Source organism: Chamaea fasciata, unplaced genomic scaffold (assembly GCF_029207755.1).
Source record: "Chamaea fasciata isolate MVZ Bird 193981 ecotype frontalis unplaced genomic scaffold, bChaFas1.0.hap1 SCAF_4, whole genome shotgun sequence".
Lineage (NCBI taxonomy): Eukaryota > Metazoa > Chordata > Aves > Passeriformes > Sylviidae > Chamaea > Chamaea fasciata.
In genome coordinates this window covers 75,595,424-75,614,477 of record NW_027094089.1, presented here as the reverse complement: position 1 = coordinate 75,614,477, position 19,054 = coordinate 75,595,424, and the positions used below count along the sequence as shown (strand labels likewise).

General features: G+C 46.4%; 1 protein-coding gene across 1 annotated transcript in view; it reads left to right on the top strand.

Annotated features, from left to right (window-relative positions):
• The window catches only part of GPC3 (glypican 3), a 141,824-nt gene that overhangs the window by 107,066 nt on the left and 15,704 nt on the right, over positions 1-19,054 (top strand). Inside the window, exon 7 of the mRNA XM_066182078.1 lies at positions 8,570-8,726. Coding sequence (XP_066038175.1) covers positions 8,570-8,726 — 157 coding nt within the window. The remainder of the gene's footprint in view (positions 1-8,569; positions 8,727-19,054) is intronic.

The following is a 19,054-nucleotide window of genomic DNA, read 5'->3' as shown; positions in this document are numbered from 1 at the left end:
CTGAGTTGCTTCAGCTGTTCCGTTGGTGTCCGTACATCTGTGTGTGGGAGAACCACACCAGGCAGGGCTCCTCCTGCCTGCGGGTCCAGAGGCCTGAGCCTTGCTTTTGGGTACATTCAGAATGTTGTGTACGTTCAGTGATGAGTTGCAGCCCGGTGTATCAGCAGTGCCTGTGCTGGAGCCTGGATGGTTGGTTCCTTATCCTGTTGGTAGACCCATCCTAGGTGCCAATATTGACTCTAAAATATTCGTGGAAATATGTTACATGGAAAAGTTGTGTCCCTGGAGTTCATATATATGGAAAAATTGTGTCACTGGAGTTGTTTTTCTTTGTTTTTGCAAGCAGCATCCATGCTCTGAACACAGAGGAGAGCTGAGACCTTGCTCAGGAGCCAGTCCAGCCATCAGCCATTAATTAGAGACCAGCTGCTTCATCCTGCCTAGCTAACAGGTTTGGGGGTGTTTGCCATGGAGTCCTCCTACCCCTGCCTGGTTTAAGTCTCTGCTGAAATCAACAGCTTGATAGTTAACCCCATGCTGGGGTTGTCTTGTCTGATGGGAGATAACTGGCTTATAAGGCAGCTGTTCAGTTTCCTGTGAAGCTCTGTGGACCAGGGGACATCTATCAGAACTGCTTGTTGTTGCTTTTTGGGCTTCCAGAGCCTTGAAGGGAAGTGAATGCAAAAGTAAAGCTTGGAAAGAGCAGCCCCCAGGACGGCAGGATGCAGCCAGGGTGACTCAAACCTCAGCCAGGGTAACTCAAATCTCAAAACTCAGGTGTTCTGGCAGAAACCTCTGTGCAACACAACACTGTGCACAAAAATACATGATATGAGGAGTGCCTCTCCACTGGGAGCTTTTAGGGGGAAAAGGACAGCGGCTGGGGCGGGGGTTTGTGTTGCAGAAGGAGAAGAGGAAGGAGCAAAAAAATCCTTCCTGCCCAGGTCTAAGCTTGCTGTTTCCTACCTGGTGCCAAGGACGAGATGTTTGTCTCGCAGGCAGCCCTGCAGACATTGCCAGCAGCCTGAGAGCCGCCACGTGTGCTGGAGCCTGAGCCAAGAGGAAATCTCCCAGCTGCTCCAACAGGCTGGGTTGGGCAGGAGGAGGCTGTGGGGACCCCTGGCTGCTGCACTCCCTGCCTGGGTCACCTCTACAGAACCTGATCCCCTCTACAGAGCCATGGGGCTGTTATAGCAAATGGCTCGAGGTGGTGTGAGACCTGCACATCCTTCTGGGTGCTCTGGCATCCAGGCCATCCCTGCTCAGATGCCTGAAGGATGTGATGGCAATTAGGTGGTTGATGGCTCTACTTCTGCCCATTTTGTCTTGTTTTTTGTGCTCCTACTTTGCTTGTTGTCTCATGTTTCATCTTCTCGTGATGTGCACTTTGGGCCTTCCTGTGTGGTGTTTGGGTAGAAGAGCGGGGTTCTGCTCCAACAAAACCAAACAAAATATGGAAAATATTGATAATAGCAGTGATGGGTCCTGGCCCACGTAGGCTCCCACACCACTTCTTCACTCTGCTGCCAATGCCCTGAGGGGTGGCTGCTTGAGAGGTGGAGAAATTGGTCAGGTTCTCATACCTAGTGATGCAGAGCAAGTGGAAAGGAGAGGAGAAGGCAGCTGGGGCTACTGGTAGGAGACTGAGAAACTTTGTGGGGAGAAGGAGCAGGGATATGATGCCAGAGGAAGAACAATGTGGAAAGGGGACAAGACAGACGGCCCTTGCAGGTAGCAAGAAAAGGAGCATCTTTGCCAAACCTTTTCCACCACTCTTGACAGATGTGGGTAGTTAATGTGCCTGATCAGCCCAGGCAGAGTGAAGAAGACCTGGAAGGGGGCATTTGCAGTAAATAGCTGCATTCCTATGTTGCTTCTGGGGAAGTGGAAACTCATGGAAGTCTTTCTGATCCTGAGAGGAATTGGCTGAGGCAGACTCCAGCAAAGTGCTGAAGGCACCATCTACTGCCTGGTCCAACCACGTATTTGATGGTTGGTCTAATTATTGGGTTTTTTGAGTTTGAGGGATGTCTGTGTTTGATGGAAGGAGATGTAGGAAGGGATGCTGAAGGGCCAGCCATAGTTAAGGCTTGGAAAGGCAGAATAGGGGAAGGGGCTATAGTAGCCCAAAGAGGAAAGCAGCATTTCTCCTGCATTGGCAATCATGCAGAGCTCAGGGGATGAGCCAGAAGTAGACAGGGACTGCTCAGGACCCCACCAGGCTGGGCTGGACACCTCAGCCCTCAGCACCCACACTGTCCTGTTTCTTCCTACTGCTGTACAAAAACAAGCCATAAATAGCTGGGGTGGAAAGGGGAAGGAACTGGATATAAGGTGAATGAGCTGATCGTAAAGCCTGAGTAATCTCTTTTTCACATGTGCCCGGTGATGAATGAGCTTTTGTTCAGACCAGGGAAGTGACACCTCCCCTGCCTGGGGGACAGCAGAGGAGGAGCTGGTCCTTGTGCCTGCATTGATGCCAGTCAGGGCTTAACCCCCACGGGAGCATCCAGTCCTGGGCATCAGCCTGCCCTCACCAAACCAGAGCAATCCATAATGCCTTGGTAGCCCCTTCTGCTGCCTAAAGAGATTTACTGTCCAGTGCAGACTCGTGTTAATTACTGCCAGCACTTAGGAGTCTTTATCTGTCTTCCTTTACCCATAGGGATGTTGTCAGTTTGGATAGCTAATCTGGAATCAAGCTGATGATCCATAAAGTAGGGCCACCCTTTGGTCAATAATTCACTGCTGTCACCAGCTTCTTTGCTATCGGGAGAGTGACCAGGAAAACTGATTTACTGGCAGCCAAGAGCATCTCCTCTTACTGTGAAGACAGTAAAATGGGTCCTGCTGTGCTGGTAAACCCTGAGTGATGCTTGGTAGAGATTTTTCCTGTTCCAGGTATTTTGAGTGCTAGAATTAAAGACTAAAACATTTTTTATGGCTAAGAAGCCACAATATAAGCTCAGAGCTATGGTTCACAACTTTAGACACCCATCACCATGGACTGGTGTGGAGCCACAAAGCAAGAGTGACTCAAGATCAGTGTGTGGGGAGGGAATTCCAGGGCCATCCCTTTCTCATGCTGCTCAGAGCAGGCAGGAGGTGCTGTCTGGGGCTTGCTCTGCTGAGTACAGCTCCAGTAGCACAAACCCTGTGATGTCTTAGAGGAGGCAGACTGGGAAATGCAGGACTGGCCTTTAGAGAAGCTGAGAAAATGGCCATGTCCAACTCATCATTTTTCCAAGCACTTAAAATTACTTTTCCATCTCCAAAGTCCGCTTTCACTTTATTTACTTTTGATTAGTGATCATTCTTTGTTCTGCTGAGCTTGAAGTAGGAATTCAGTGACGAGCAGGTTTCTGCTCTGCCATGTCTGTGCTGTCCAAGGTGCAGCCAAACTGAAAGGATCATAAGGAAACTACAATTCAGATGTTCTCCTCCCAAAATGGGTTCTTCCATCCATGGGCCAACACTGTGATGAGAAGAGCAGTGGTGCCTGCTGGTGTACACACACTCATGTGTTCACTCTTGCTAGACAGATGTACAGATCCTGGTATTTACAGATATTTTTAAAGTTTTAAATATCCTTATTTTCAAATAGAGTTTGGTCCTTGGTACCAGGGAACACCGAGTGTTTCTGTAAATATGTGTTGCATTTTGCTGCTGCCCAGGAGGGGAAAGGCTCTCTGGAACTTGGAAAGAAGAAATGAAAAGAATGATGCTGTTGATGTTGCATTGAGTTTGTGTTGGTGCTTCTCCACAGAGTGGATAAACCTAAGGGAGCTGGGATATAGAAATGTGGTGTGGAGGGCACCAGCACTCTCGTGAGGATTGGTTAAATAAAAAAGTATTTGCTAATAAAAGATAATTTTTTCCATGCTATTTCCAGGGCTAATAAGCAGAGGAAGTGGAGAGAATCAATTCTGCTGTTGCATGCTTGTGTATGATCAGGCCACCAAATTCAAAACACATGAGTTTTGAAAAAGTCCACAACATCAGCCTTATAAAATGGGTTCCTTTCCCTGATTCTTGCCTGTGATCAGATAATGACCTTCGTAAGCAAAACAACCCCAGCTGTGTTTCATAATGGGAATATACTTCTGTACATTGTAATGAGCTGTTAACAGGGAACAGTATCGTGTGAAAATCTGCACGTTTCCCATGATGCTGCCCTGATTCAAAAGCCACACATAAATTATTTGGTATTGCAGATTTCAAGGTCAGGATTGGCCACATAAGACCTAGTTTTTCACCCTCAAAACCCAATGTTTTTAGCAGGCTGGATTTTAAAATAGAAAAAGCTAATCTGTTGGGAATCTCAGGAGTTGTGTGAGAAATACCTCTGCCTGTGTCAGGTAGTCAAAAGTGTGTGGCTGGAGTGGGTGACTGGGGTGATGAAAGGTAAAATAACACCTTTGCTGTTCCAAAACTCTTCCTTATGAGGTTCCTGAAGGAAGGCATCCCGTGCTTTGCAAGCAGTTGTAAATTGTTGAAATTCACTGAGTTTTGGGAGGTTTCTAGCAGAGCCAGGAGCTGGTTTCACTGCTAGGATGAGTTCCCAGGGCTCCCTTCCTGATTCCAAGCAGCACATGGACACATGGCTGGGGCTCCAGAGTCATTTGTGCACTGAGGCACTTTTTCTGCTGGATGTGAATACTTGATTATTAAGCATATATTACAATTCTGAATATTATTTTAGCTGTAAGTTTAGTCTCCATCCTCTCCAGCTTTTTAGGTTTGATCGTATTCCAGAGGCTTACTAAAAACATGCAAAGAATTTCAGTGAAACTCTCTGGAACACTTTTTGTTAAATTCTTTCAGTCATGCAAGCTAAATTAAATGACAGCTCTGTCCACCAAAAGATTACAAATATCAATCAAGCTTCTCCCCTAAACTCATGAAGGAATTAAATGTTTTTCTAAAAGTCTTTTATTCCCCTTAATAATCTCTGGTTGTTCTCTTTACATATTTTTGAAGTGTGTTGAAAGGGATGATTTCTGCCCTAAAGGAGCACAGTGCTTGTAGCTTGCTGACAGTATTTAATCTGAATTTGTGGGCACAATTTTGGGTATTGCTCAAATTGGTATTTGCAATACTGTGGGCTTATTTCCAAATGGAGAAAACAGCTATTAAACTGCAATCCAAGAAACTTGATGCTGAGCTCTTTTCAGAGATGGGAGATTAATGATAAAAAGTATGTTGCAGCTCCCGCTGTCTATGTTAAAATTGGAAAAATAGGACCAGGTGGTTCAGTGGGCTGGTGGGATGGGGAGCTCTGAGTAAAGTGGTTGTAAAGAATGAGGAGTTAAAAAGATTTCAGTATACAGTGGCCTGTCCAAGACAAGCTGAGTCATTAGCCCACGTCGCTGCATCTGTTTTTGTCTGGTCACTCTGCAGTCATGAATAATTGTGTAAATCACGCTGGGATGCCCTGGGGAACTTTCTTAGCAGGAAGGTTCGGCACACCATTCCCATCTGCCTTGTGTTTTTGGCTGTAGGGACACCACAAGACAAGCCAAACAGTGAAGATGTACATGGAAACCAGATGTGACTGCCCAGTGTCCCTTGGAATCCCTCCTGCCAGTGCCCTGGCACAGCCCACCCTACCCATCCCAAGGGTCATGGTTTAGAAGGGATGGGGTTGGAAACAGAACTGATGGACACCTGGTCTGTTAGAACTTGTAGTGAGGAGCAGAGGGAGTTTCTTGCCATGGAGAGGAAAGCCCCACAGCCCTCTCAGAGGTGGGTGGATGTGTGTGCCCGGCCTCCCACAAAGAGTGCTCCAGTTTACATTGGCTATGTTGTAAATACAGTGTATTTTTGCCATTGTGGTTTAACAAAGAAGAGCAGATATGACAGTAAACTCTTACAGCTGGGTGAGTTGTGATTAAGTTAGAGCTATCTCACTGTTGAGTACTACTTTGGTGATCACCAGATTCTGTATTTTCCTGCCTCTTACCATGGGCTTTAAACCACAGGACATGAATAAACTGTAATGTTAGGGTACAGTCAGCTCTGCTTGCTATTTAAGGATGGGGAATCTGCATTCAGTACACCAAATATAATTTCATAAAGCATGCAAACCATCAGGGAGGTTGTGGAATGGTTGATGGGCAGGACTAGGACTGCTGCTCTGGATGAAGATGAGACATCCAACAGCATTCCTGGGTCTAGATGTACCAATGGAGTGGAGTGGGATTTCTACCCCATGCCTGGTCTCCTGCTAACTCTTCCAGTGGTTTTGTGTTGTGGGCTCTATTTCTCCCACAGGGAGCTGCAAAATTTAATTGAACCTCTCTATAGTTATCAGCAGCTGGAGAGGGTGTGCCTGAGGATGAAGCTTTTCTCCTGGCAAAGGAAAGAGCAGTGTGGCAAAGGGATTGTCACGTTCACTTGATCCAAAGTTGGGGCCCACGTGATGTTTCTTAGAAAATTCCTGTTTTATTGTGCCTACAAAGGCATAGAAATTAAGCTGCTAATTTATGGCGTGCCAAGGAAAAAAGTATTACTACAAGAAATGCTCAGTTATTTTAATGTTTGAAAACACACAACTGAAAAATTCTGATTTTCCCTTGCTCCCCCACTGAGCTTATTAAATCTGAAAATATCCCAAAGCTTAATTCTCTCTGCCAGAAAGTTCCTCTGCTCTTTTGGGTAAGTCATCAAAGTTGTGTCGCCTGGGCTGCGTGGTGGGGTCCCGTCTGGGCTTGCTCTGTTCCTGGGATGCAGAGGAGGCAGGATCCCACAGAGGAGCAAGGATCCTGCTGCTGAACAGTTGCCACCCCTTCCAGCACCGTGGGCTTGGGTTTTGGCAATGGTGACACTGGAACTGGAGTGTGTGCTAATTAGCTGCTGTGCATGGGAGACTCTCATTCCACCCCATCTGAGAACTGCTGTTAGCCGGGGCTTCCTTTGTAGGAGCAAAGTACAAGTGATGGTGTAGAGGCTTAGGTGGTTGGTATGTTCAGTTCCTGGGCAAGGTCTTCCCTGAGTTACCCTCAGCGCTGCACTTGCCTTTTTATTTGTTATTCTTTTGTGGTTGCACCACATTCTGGGGGAGGCCTGTAAATGTCTAAACAAAGTAAAATTCCTGAAAAGTGAACTTAAACCAGCCTAAGCCAAAGCCTGTTGGAGGCCATGAAAGCACACCCCCTGAGTTTTGAGGAGATGAGCTGCATTTTGCTGCCTACCATGGATGTGGGACTCACCCAGTGTAGTTCTCACACCAGGCAGACTTTGGCACATGCCAGGGAGAGCTTTGGTGCAGGGTTCGCTGCAGCTGGGGAACCCAAAGGGGTCTCACATGGAGCCATTTGTTTTTCATTATGTTATGCTCCTCTAATATAAACACTAAGGTATGTGGACATTGCTGTGGACAGGGCGAGCCAGATGCCAAAGGCATTCCTCCAAGGCTGTATAAACTTCAGGAGATAAATATTTTAGAAACTGTTTTCTAAGGCTAGCTTAATAGTTTAAAAATATAACCTAGATTCCAGATATTAAAAAATGCCTTGCAAGGCATGCATATTACTGCAAGAGATGGAACTAACCAAACCCCTGAAGCATGCAGAAAGCTCCCATTTTGCACTATCTTCTCTGTTACTTACCCTTTTCATTATTTTTTTCTTAGCGCTGAGATTAAATTTGAGAAGCTTTTAACAGCAGAGTGGCAGTGATAGAAATTTTCAGCATATATTAACTAGCTGACTCACACTTTTTCAAAGGGGTTCTGGGTTTATGATGGAGTAGCCAGCTGTTTTCAGGCAAGTCAGGAAAAGCAAAATCAGGAAAGTCAGCAAAGAGAGGAAGCTGATAGTTTATAATGTGTCTAACCCCTCTGTGTGCTGTGACAGGAGTGTGGGGAGCTCCCACCCATGTTTGAAAAGTGGTCCTGACCCTGTGCTCAGGGGAGGCATTCAAGTCCCTGTCTCAGGGATGTGCAAACTCTGACTCTTACTTAGGACTCAGCTTTAAAACGTCCTTTACAAGATGCTTTCATTGCGTCACTTGGCTGCCCCAAAGACTTTCACTAGCATCCTCTGTGCTTGAAGAGTGAGAAATAAGATTTTTAGGTTATGTCTGTGGGCTGCATACAGACCTGGGAAATCTGCCATTTCTTTCATGTGTCATGCCTAAAATGGGAGAGAGTCCTTGAAAGTAGTGAGATTCCCTGAACAGAGGTTCCTCTTGCTACTGTTTTTTCCCTTGTCAGGCCTACCTTTGGATATGTGTTTTGTAGCTGACCCCAGAGCCTTGGTAACACTGGGGTCTTGCAGGGCTCCTGTGATTCTCACTGGGCGGAAGCCGAAGAACTACTCAGTGTGGTTTTGCCTCCTCCTTTTGTTTCTTCCGGTGAAGCTTTGTGTGCAGCTTTGTCCATGAATGAACCTGAGCTGCCCAGTGCTTTGGCACAAGGAGTGTGTTGGGGTCTTGTCCCATTTTCCTGGCTCCACTGAATCTTGTCCCACCCGTGTCACCCCAGTGAATGCAGGGAGGGTGCAGGATGAAGCAGCAGGGAGGGTGGAGGGAAGCAGCTGAGTGACTGTTGGCCCCTCATGTCTTTCAGCTGCTCAGAGGGATGACTTTACCCCGCTGGAAAGCTCCAGGAAAAACCCCAGAGGAGGAGGGGGAGGAGAGCGGAGACTGCGACGATGAAGATGAGTGCGGCGGAGGCTCTGGGGATGGAGAGCTACGAGTGAGGAACCAGCTCCGGTTCTTAGCAGGTGATGGGGACAGTGGGACTGCAGCAGTTGCCCCTCTGTGGGTAGTAGGTTTTGGTGATGGTGTGGGGAGCTGCTCCCTGGGGTCTGCTCAGGCTCACCCACTGGAGGCAGCCCTGGTGCCCTCCACAGCCACGGCCCAGAGGCTGCAGATGCCCAGAATTGTGCTGGCTGGCTGTGGTGCCAGTCGAGGCAGCAGCTGGAGAGGAAATGCCTCTGCTTTTCCAGGCTGGTTCTATTGGGGTGTATCAAAGACAGCCCCTTGGAGAGGATTTGAGGCAAGTTGCAAATCTGATGTCGGTTCCAGGGTCACCCCCTTCTCTCCTTTCCACTGCTGCCCACAATCCTGAGATTTGAGATTAATGTCTCAGCTTCCTGGAGCGCATCAGAAAGTCGGGAAGGCTTGCTTGACTGCAGCAAATGGTGGTTATTTCTGGTGTAGGGTTTAGAGACCCCCAAGTGATTTTTTGCAAATACCTCAGGCTCGTTTTGCAGAAGCGATTTAGGTACTTTGGAGCCTAAAAACTGTTTTGCTTACTAGTGTGAATCATGTCTTTGGTTGCTCTGAAAACAGCTCCTGATGTTATTAATGAGGTAGTCCCTGGTCACCCATTGGGAGAGGAAAGCGAAGGACCAGTTGTGACTTGGGCAGTCACACGTGTTGCTGGTGTGGGCCTTCTCCTAGACCCACTGACCACCCTGTGGAGCTCACCAGCATTATCTGCTTGTGTGACCAAGCCCAGGCTGTTGGAGGCTGTGTCCAGCATGGATGAGCAGAACTGGATGTGGTTCTGTGGGCTGGAGGCTTGGCCCAGTTAATGCTGGTTCCCGTGCTACACAGTGCTCCTCGAGAGACCAGACAACTGAACCTGGATAAAATCAGCTTTGCAGCTTTGAAGTTTAAAAGGCAAATTTGGGCTACTAAACGAAGCACAGATGTTTATAAATTCCCTCCCATTGGTTTGGGATAATTAAAATATCCTTAATGAAGTGAGAGCTGAAATATTAAATGCCAGTCTCATATCAAAGATTATTGACACATTATGTAAAATGCATAAAATGCATATATTCAGATATTAAGCAAGGGAAAGAAAAGACTTTTCAAGTCCTCCACTCAAAGTCTGAAAGAGAAACAGGATTTTGAGAGGGATAAAACACAATTTCATCCAAGAACTAAATAACAAAGTTTATGTTCAAGAAATACAGGTTATTCACAGTGTCCTGTGCTGAGAGCAGAGATATGTGTTTCATTTTCCATGATCTTTGTGTCACACCTTGATGCTATTTTTAATGTGTTTCTAATTTCCTCTTAAAGCCTTCCCCACACTATCATCAGTGATCTCTGAAGTTGGGTATATGATCTTTTCTGCCTTATTTTGCCTATCTAGGCTAGTTTAATCAGTGTAATGATCTCCCTGGTGGCTTGTCCTTCTGGCAGCTTAGGCGCCCCTTGTCACTGTGGTACAGGAACATGCAGCAGGAAAAGAGAACTTCTCCTCCTGTGCTGCTCCTATGGAGGGTGTTTGCTGCGGCCTTTGCTCTGGGTAAATATTTAACTTTAAAGCAGTTGTGTCTCTGGGGCATGGGGTTCCTGGCAGGTAAAGTCTTTCACATTGCTGAGAGAGTGGAGTTTGTCCAGCAGGGCTTTAAGGCACTGTCTGAGCTCAGAGGGCACGAGCTGTGCTTCCAGGGAGACCTTCTTCCTTGCTTGCCCATGCTCTTTTTTTGTGTTTTCCTTTAAAGCAGAAAGGTGAAGCTGATATGACAGTGACAGAATCCTATTTGGTTGGTACTGGATATAAACTGTGACTCTATTGAAGTTTTATGTTGGAAAACAGCCCAGGAAAAGTTGCTGATGGTGTGGAAAGACTCACTTTCAACATTTTTGAGAATGATATTTCTTTTTACTTTGAAAGGGTATTTTTCAATTAATTTTTTCTGTCATATCACATGTACATAGCAAGAAATAAAAGGGACCAGAAACCATTCCACATTGCCCCCCCCCCCCCCCCCAACTTCCACAAATTGTAAATTTTAGGGTAGCATACCGATTTGAAATGATGCCAAGCTTTGAAATCTGGAAATAGTTTACAAAATGAACTTTTGCATTTAATGTGGCTTTATCTCTCTCCTTCCCAAGGTGGTTACCCTGTAATAGAGGCAGAAGGGACTGGGAGTGGCTGGGGTTGTGTTACTGAGCCCCTGGTTTGATCCCCTGCTGGATTCTCTGCAGTTTTAAGGCAGGAGCATGGATGGCAGGCTGTGTTGTAATGCAGTGGTCAAACCCAACCCCCCATCTGAGCACGTTTGAGTCTTTCTGCTGACCCTCGAGGTCTGCAGTCAGGGGACACAGGGGTTCTTTGGGGTTTTTCCTTCCTTTTCTCAGGTGCTTTGTTCAGCTTGAGGAAATTGGCAGTGGAGAGCTCCTCCTTTCCAAAGGGTTTCCCAAGCCTTGCAGAAAGACTTGGTGATGCCTTGAGGAGGAGGAGAGGTGAATGTCTTGGGCTGGCAGCGGTTTTGACTGTTGGCTGAGTGAAAACACGGGCAAAGTTTGCCACCTCTGAGGTCTTTGCATCTCTCAGATGCAGTGGGAGTTTCTCCTGCTCCCTGGTGTGGGTGCCACTGGCCCTGTCAGCTAACTCCAGACATCTGCTGAGCACTGGCCTCACCAAGATGTCCCCTTAGAAGGCCTTGAAAATAACGAGATGAAAAAGGAGCAAAAGAGGGGGAGGAAAAAAAAAGTCAGTCTAAAATACAGACTAGTTTTGATTTATCGCCTGTTGTATAAAATGTAACCTTTGTTTCCTATTTATAATGAGCCTGTAATAACTGGACAGTCAACCTAAACTTTAATGATTTAAACATACTTGTAAACTGTCAAGTCAAAAGTTTGTGAGTGACTATAAACATATGTTGGTGAGCCCTATATGCTAATAAATTCATTATTATGTTGCCCCAGTGGGAAACACAGAGATGGCAGCCTTTTTTTTTTTTTTTTTTTTTATGATAGGCCTTTTATTGTTTGTCACATCTGCAACACATTTAGGGTTTTGAAGGCAGATGATGTTTACAATAAGGGGGAGGACTGAAAACCTCCCAGCTCAGAGAGGAGTGCATCCTGTTTGTCAATGGAGTACCCATGGAGCCAGCACCCTGGCCATGCAGCTCTAAAAATAGAGCTCTGTACATACACACACATATATTTATGCCATACCAATGACAAATCATGTCTGAAAATGAATTATAGTATTTCCCCCCAAATTATGAGTCAGTGCGAATGTCTTCCAGGCTCTCTGTGATGCAAACATGTGCTCCCAGCCTGCTAGGATCAGTCATCCTGCTCCAGGCACCCAAAGGAAAAAGAGCCTGGGGTGGTTGGTGCTTTGCTGGTGCTCCAGACAGCCACCCTCTAGTTAGCTCACCTCGGGTGTGCTCACTCCAGATGCCACTTGGAACCAAAGAGGTGGTTGCCAGGGAGCCTGAAATTAAAACATGGATGCTGGACAGGCTTCTGTGCCAGGTGTGGGCTTTATCAAATGCTGGGGAAGAGGAGGTGCAGGCATTTCAGGGGCTTTGCAAAGGCGGTTTGCCCCAGCTCACCTGTGCTCCTGGGCTTCTCACAAGCTTTTCTGGGAGGAAAAGGTCTGTTTTAGTAGCTGAAGCAACCAGAGAACATTCTGAACAATCCAGCAACTTGGGGAAGGGGTTGGGAGTTTGAGGGGAAGATTTACTCTTTCAAAATATCTGTGTTAGGCAGCAACAAAAGTTGTCTTGGGAACAGATGGATTTGGCAGAATTTAGTAGAAATAGTTTGTCCTGGGAAGGGAAGTTGGCCTCATCCCATGAGATATGTAAGGATAGATGTGTGCAATAAAAATATATAAAGATGGCTCTGGAAGTTTGTGTGTGCAAAACAGCTCCCCTGCCTGGCTGCTCCTGCTGCAATAACCTGCAGTTAGTTTTGCTCTTGGCTGTCCCTTGTCTAGTTCTAAGGGGGAGAGGGAGTTTGTAGTTTAAGCCCCCAAGGAAGCCCCATGTTTTCCTGCACCCTGCCCATTTGCTGCCAGACCCTTTGGGGGTTTCCAGCAATTCATGCCATACCCAGGTGGTTTTTGAAGAATCAGCACAGTCTCCCCCTTGACTCATCCAGATCTGTAACTCTTTAGTAACTTCTAGGCTGCTTTTCCACTGATTTATCCTCTCAGCAGGGCTTTTTCTGTGTGCTCTCGTCACCAAACTACAGGCTTGAGTATTTCCTCTGAGCTGGCCAAGTGGGGTGTTTTCCCAGGTGGAAAGGCTGTTTGTTGGTGCCCCTTTTTCCATGTTACAAAGGCATAGTTTTTGGGAAACTGGAATTCCAAATGAGAATTTGGAATCCACGTCACAGGGCAGGGGAGGTCTCTGTGTTTGTGTGGGCACAGAGTGGGACCCCTGTTTTTCTGTCTTGCACCATGTTTTTGGAAGCTGGTCTGCAACCCCTGTGAGTTGCAACTTTCATCCTGTTCCGCTTTTAAACAGCTCACCATGCCCAGAAAAGCATTCCATGTCTTCGAGGTTTCAGTGCTAAGATCTTCCTACAGCTCAGCCTTTGACAACCTTCCTCCCCTCACCCTGTCTTCTCCCAGGTTTATTTCAGGAGGGTGCCATCAATCCAAACTCCCTCCCTGAGGCTGCTCATCTCAGTTTGGGGGGGTCAGACATGTACCAGGGTTATTCCCTGTCAATGGCAGAGGGGGGGGCAGCCAAGGTCACTTTGGGTGCTGCCCTCCTGATTTCTGCTGCTCATTTCTGTGGGAAAAGTTCCTTAGAAATGAGCATTTGTGCTGGTAAGGGGGATGCTCCCAGCCTGGGAATAGCAGAGTCTGATGAGGCTCACTCCATGTGTGTGCTGGGAGACAGACCAACACTAGTTAAAATATTTACAAGATCATGTATTCCCATCCTTTATCACAGTGATCACTGCTCTGCCAGTGCCTCCAGGGTGCCCCTATCCCAGCACCTGTATCTGCTGATGCTGCTCTGCTCCATTTACTGCTGGGTTTTGGGCTGCTCATCCCTCTGCTGAGGCAGGCATTCTCAAATACCCGAATGACCTCTAAAATTCCCCTTCCACAGGTGGGAGACATCCCCATCTGTGTGGGTTTTGCTGACAGTGCAGGGCCGCGTGGCTGCAGTCCCATCCTGATGAACAGCCTGCAGGCTTGGATGGTCCTTCTGACAAATATCATGTGTGCAGTACCAATATTTACTGTGCATGGCTCTGCTCAGCCTTCAGCAGGGCTGGCCTGTCCTTGGCTCAGGCACCAGGTGAGCAGGGTTGGATTGACACAGCATCCTTCCCATGGAGTTTTCTATCTGCTAAAAGCTTTAAAGCTTCTAACTATCTTTTTGGTAACAGAAACTTCCTTTTTTCTTTTTTCTTTTTTTTTTTTTTTCCTTTTTCTTATTTTTTTTTCTTTTCTCCAAAGAGAGTGCTATTGAATGCATGACTGAAGCAAGAATAGCAGAAACACGCTGTTTTACAAGACATTCATCCTCTCCCAGAGTGAAAAAATGATAAGGCCACATGTCAGCTAGATTATCCTGATGGACGAGCTGGAATTGTACCGACCAAAACAGTGCAATAGCCCGATTATTGCTTTTCCGTTTCAAATGTTTGTGTTTATTGAGGTTTTCTTTTAATGAAGATCTGGTTCAAAGTCAAGAGTTCCTCATCATCATCTAAATAAAAGCTAAAAGATGGAGAGGGAGTCACATGTAGCAGTTGACTGACCCTCTAATTGAGTGGCAAGTTCGTTAATTTACTTTTGACGTCAGCAAAAAATGATTTTTTTTATTGACAGACTGGGAAAATTATTGGTGGTGTTTGGAGAAGGACTTGTTCATAGCATCCTTCAGCTGGCTGTGCTGCTATGACTCTTGCAGGCCTCACACTCTACACACTGTGTACATTTTGAAGGGTTCTTGTGACCTCTGTGCCCTGAGATCCTCCAAAGAAACACTAATTCCATAACTGAAGAACCAGAAGGTCATCTATCACAACCTGTACTTTGAGAAAAGCTACATATATGCAAAAAACATCTATGGAATCAGCAAGTAAATCCACTGGACATATTAATCCCATTATTCTATTTTTCCTGTTTCAATTTCACTTCATTTTTAAAATGTTTTTAAACTTTTTCAGTGTTGTGCTTACAGATCCAAGTCCAGCTGAGAAATCTGTATCTGGTATTTTTAGGACTTCCTCTGCCTTGGTCCATTCTGACCCAAAGCTAAGAATGATGTACCATTTTTTAAAAAGCTGAATCAGAGGAGGGGATAGTCATAAATCACATGATGCATCACATTCCCAGTGTGAGCAGACACTGGTCTAAATCCTTCTTTTGGAAGATGAGGTCTGTGGGCTCAGCATGGGGTGACTGGGTGAGGCTGAGGGGCTGGAAACACACTAAAGGTCAGATGAGATGGTGCTTCTGCTATAACATGTAAAAATGTGCCAAGGTCTTTGGGAATCTGTGACTGCTCATCACTCCCAGATGTTTATAATGTCAGTCTGCTGGCAAAAGGCTCACCCTCTAGTTAGGCTGCACATTTGAGTAACAGTTTGTACTATGCCAGGGTGTCTAAGGGGTTACTTTTCAACAGTGTAATTTGTGAGCTAATGTTTCTTTAAATTGTTACTGAGCGCAGCATCTTACATGACTGAACGCCTCAAAACAATTTCAAGTATGCAAAAATGTGCCCAGTTGCAATAGTGATGGCCATATTTATCTTTAAAGGATGATGAATCTGTTTTTTGTGGCTGAAAACACATGAATTCTGATGAAGTTGGGAAACACAATTCCTGACTTGAATATGATCTTGCTTTTTGGTTTTTGTTTTTTATTTTTCTTGTTTTTCCCTGTGGAGAGGCAAAATAATTTAACTGCTTTTCTTTTTAAGACACAACAATAAAGGTGTATTTCAGACAGAAGCAGATCAGGTGCTACTTGCCAAAGGCCCAACAAGATAACCTTACACCGATAGTCAGGGCACCATATCTGCACATTTTGTTGTACAAAGAGAGGCTTGTCTTGCGAACCTGATAACAATATAACATGTTGATTGACTTTTCACATAGGAGAGGGTGCCCCTTTCATGAGTGGCTTGGCTTTTACTAATGCCTTACTTGCAGGTAAGCTGATAAGAGAGATTATGGGGATGTAATAAATGAGGCTGTAGGGCACAGCCCTGCTCAGTGTTCTGAGAGAGGACTCTGGCCTTGGAGTGTGTCCCAGCTGTCCTGGCTGCTGTGTGTGCCCAGCACTTGTGTCAGTGTGCCAGCACTCAGCTGTCAAATATCACAGCATGTCACAAATGTCACAGCACAGGGCTGGGTCATCCCTCTCCTGCCCCGTGCCTGCTGCAGCCCCTGTTCCCAGAAAATGCACTCAAGGCCAGCTTGGATGGGGGTCAGAACAACCTGCTCTAGTGGAAGGTCCCTATCCATGGCAAATGTGGTGGAACTAAATGATCTTTAAGATCCCTTTCAGTGACAAAAGAAGACAAGTTCACAGCACCAAGGTCCATCAAGGACTATAAAACAAGTTTGCCCAGAAAGTGTCTTGGGGAAATAGAACTATGTCAATAGCTGAAGACACAATGAGTGTTGGGCCAGGTGGCCCTGTCTCATTGAAAGTGCATAGGGAGGAGGCCCTGGTCTCTTAGCTGTGGCTGCTGCACTGCTGTCCATCCTCTTGCCCTGAAGATGTCCAGGAGAACAGATGATGTGTCAGGTGGATCATGGAAACCCTCTCTTACTGGAAATATTTTGGGTACAACTTTCAGAGCACTTTTTCAGCCCTATAGGGAAGAAGATGGGGAGTGCTCAAATTCTCCAGGCTGCCTTAAAAAGCCTGACCTCCAGGTTCCCCTCTTCAAATTTGAACAAATGTAGGGGTTTTTGTGCAGGTGGTTATTGTGGCAATGACCTGGCAGTGTGAGTTGCAGCATCACATTGTGGCAGCAACCAGGAGCTCTGGTGTTTTCTTAGATGTGGTTGAGTGAGAGCCTGCATGGCAGCATCTCCTTACCTGGGATCCAACAGGTCCCTACATGCTGCAGATGGCAGGACTGCATTTTGAAAATGAGTTACATCTTTCCATAAATATAAATGTGACTATGAATTAATCAAGCCTGATTAAATGAAGCTCTGAGTATCTGGAAGATGTTTGGATCTGGACGTAACCTGGATGGAGGAAGAGGCATTACTTGAGATGAGGTTTTCAAAATTACATCAATGGACAGCCCATGCTGGACTTGTGCACAGATCTGACTTCAGAGCCTGTTGCTGGTTGCTGTTGGTCTCCAGAAGAAAGAAACACAGATCTGCTCAGAAAGCAGCTTCTTTCTTAGTCCTTGCCAAAAAGGTATTGGAAAGGGGAAGAAGGATGCTTCTCCAGAGAAACCTCCTAGGATCCTGGTGTTTTAATCCTCATTTCTTTCTGTCTTCTCACCCCTCGCTTTGCAAGTGAAAATAGTGTGAATTTGGGTCTGGCCTGCAAATCACTCATCAGTCGGTGCACTACCGGGACAGGATCAATTACTGAGTCAACACTGCTCTGTGTGCTCCAGAAACAGGGGATCCATCATCTGTCAGGCAGGAGCTCTCCTCGGCTGTTGTGCATTAGCCCTGAGCTGTGCACACACATCTGCTGGGGCTGACACCAGGAGTAACATGAACTGAACCAGGTGTGTTTGCCTGTGCACAGGCACCCCTGATTCCCAGGTGCATCTCCAGCAGATCCCTGACCCCTCGTGCTGGGATGGATGATCTGTGAGCTGGAGGAGGGATGTCCTCCTTCCCACGCATTAGCTCCCACATACTGTGCTCTGCCTTCCCTCTCCATTCCTGCCCTGGGGCTTTCACAGCTCGAAGGAGGGCCCGATGGGTTTCTTTTGGGAACAAATTTCAGGCACCCAAGTGGTTCTGGAGTCTGCTGGCTTTGCCAGCTTTTCTGGGTCTCTGGGGTATCTTCCTTGGGGCAAAAGTGCCCTGGCTTCAAAATTTAATCTCCCCTCAAGTTGCTTTTAGGGCCAGCCAGAAACATTCTGATGGGAGACTTTGTGTTGCAAACTGCCTCTGCTGGAACTGGGAGGCAGTGAAGCATGCTGGAGTTTTGGATGGGAATTTCTTGTTTAGGAGTAAACTGAAACATCTCTCTCTGCTCTTGCAGCAGGGAAGTGAAGCAGCAGCAGCCTGAAGCACAAGGTAATGCTGTCTGCTTTCACTCCACAGCAGCTTCTTGTCTAAAAGTCTGCATGAAATTACATTTTTAATTATAACACAGGAAAAAAACCCCCCCAAAACCAAATAAATTAATTAATTGGACTTTGTTGGAGTTGTATGTCGACTTGCCTTTTAAAAATATTTTTAAAAAAATTTGGACATGTTTTGCTTTTGTTCTGCTTTGGAGCAGTAGCAGATTCCACTTCTTTTATGGGAATGGAAATCTCCTGTGTTGACCAGCTTCTGTTGTTTCAGAAAGTGTCTTCAATGGTGTTTGGGGCTCTCAATGACATCTTGCTGTGTGCTCCTGCTTTTCATTTGCTCTTTGCTTCCCGTGGGACCTGGACAATGCTCTGCCCTTCCCTCCTGCAGGAGGCTGGGCCTGTGCCCAGCACAGAACTTGAATGCAAACCCATCAGCACCTTTCCTTTCCCACACCTTCCTTCCTTGGAGAGCCCTTTCTGTGTATCCCATCTCCAGGCAGGTGGGAGCTGGTGCCTGAAGCACTGCCTTGGGGCTGTGTCTTTGCTGGGTGCTGAGGGTCCCTGTGCACCCCCGAGTGCCCACGATGCTGCTGCATCCCGTGGTGGCTCTGTGATGTGTGGGGAGGGATGTTTTGCAGTGGCAGGTACTGCTGGCTGCTGAGCATCAGGTTTGGCTGCTGGACAGATTGCCAGGGCATCTGTCACTGCTTCAGTCCAGTGCAGGAGTCCCAGCAGGATTTCTAAAATGTAAATTACGACTGTAATGTGAGACATATCCTTTTGCTTTAGGTTTTTTTTTTTTTTTTCTCCCTCCTTCCTGTTTGAATTCAGTTATCTCAAGTCTGTGTAAAATTTCTGGACTCTAAGCTGTTTTGCTTGTGTCTCATGGATACTGGAGATGCTTCCTGCACGGGGAGGCAGACATCTGCTCCAGCCTGTTTTTGGAGTTTTTTTTGTGTCAGACAGCCTGCAGTTGGCAGGTGGGAGCTGGTGGTTATTATCAGAATCTGAGTAATATCCTCTGTCTCCTTGATAACTCTCTGCTGGCTGCTCTGCAGCTTTGGTATGTTTGCTTGTCC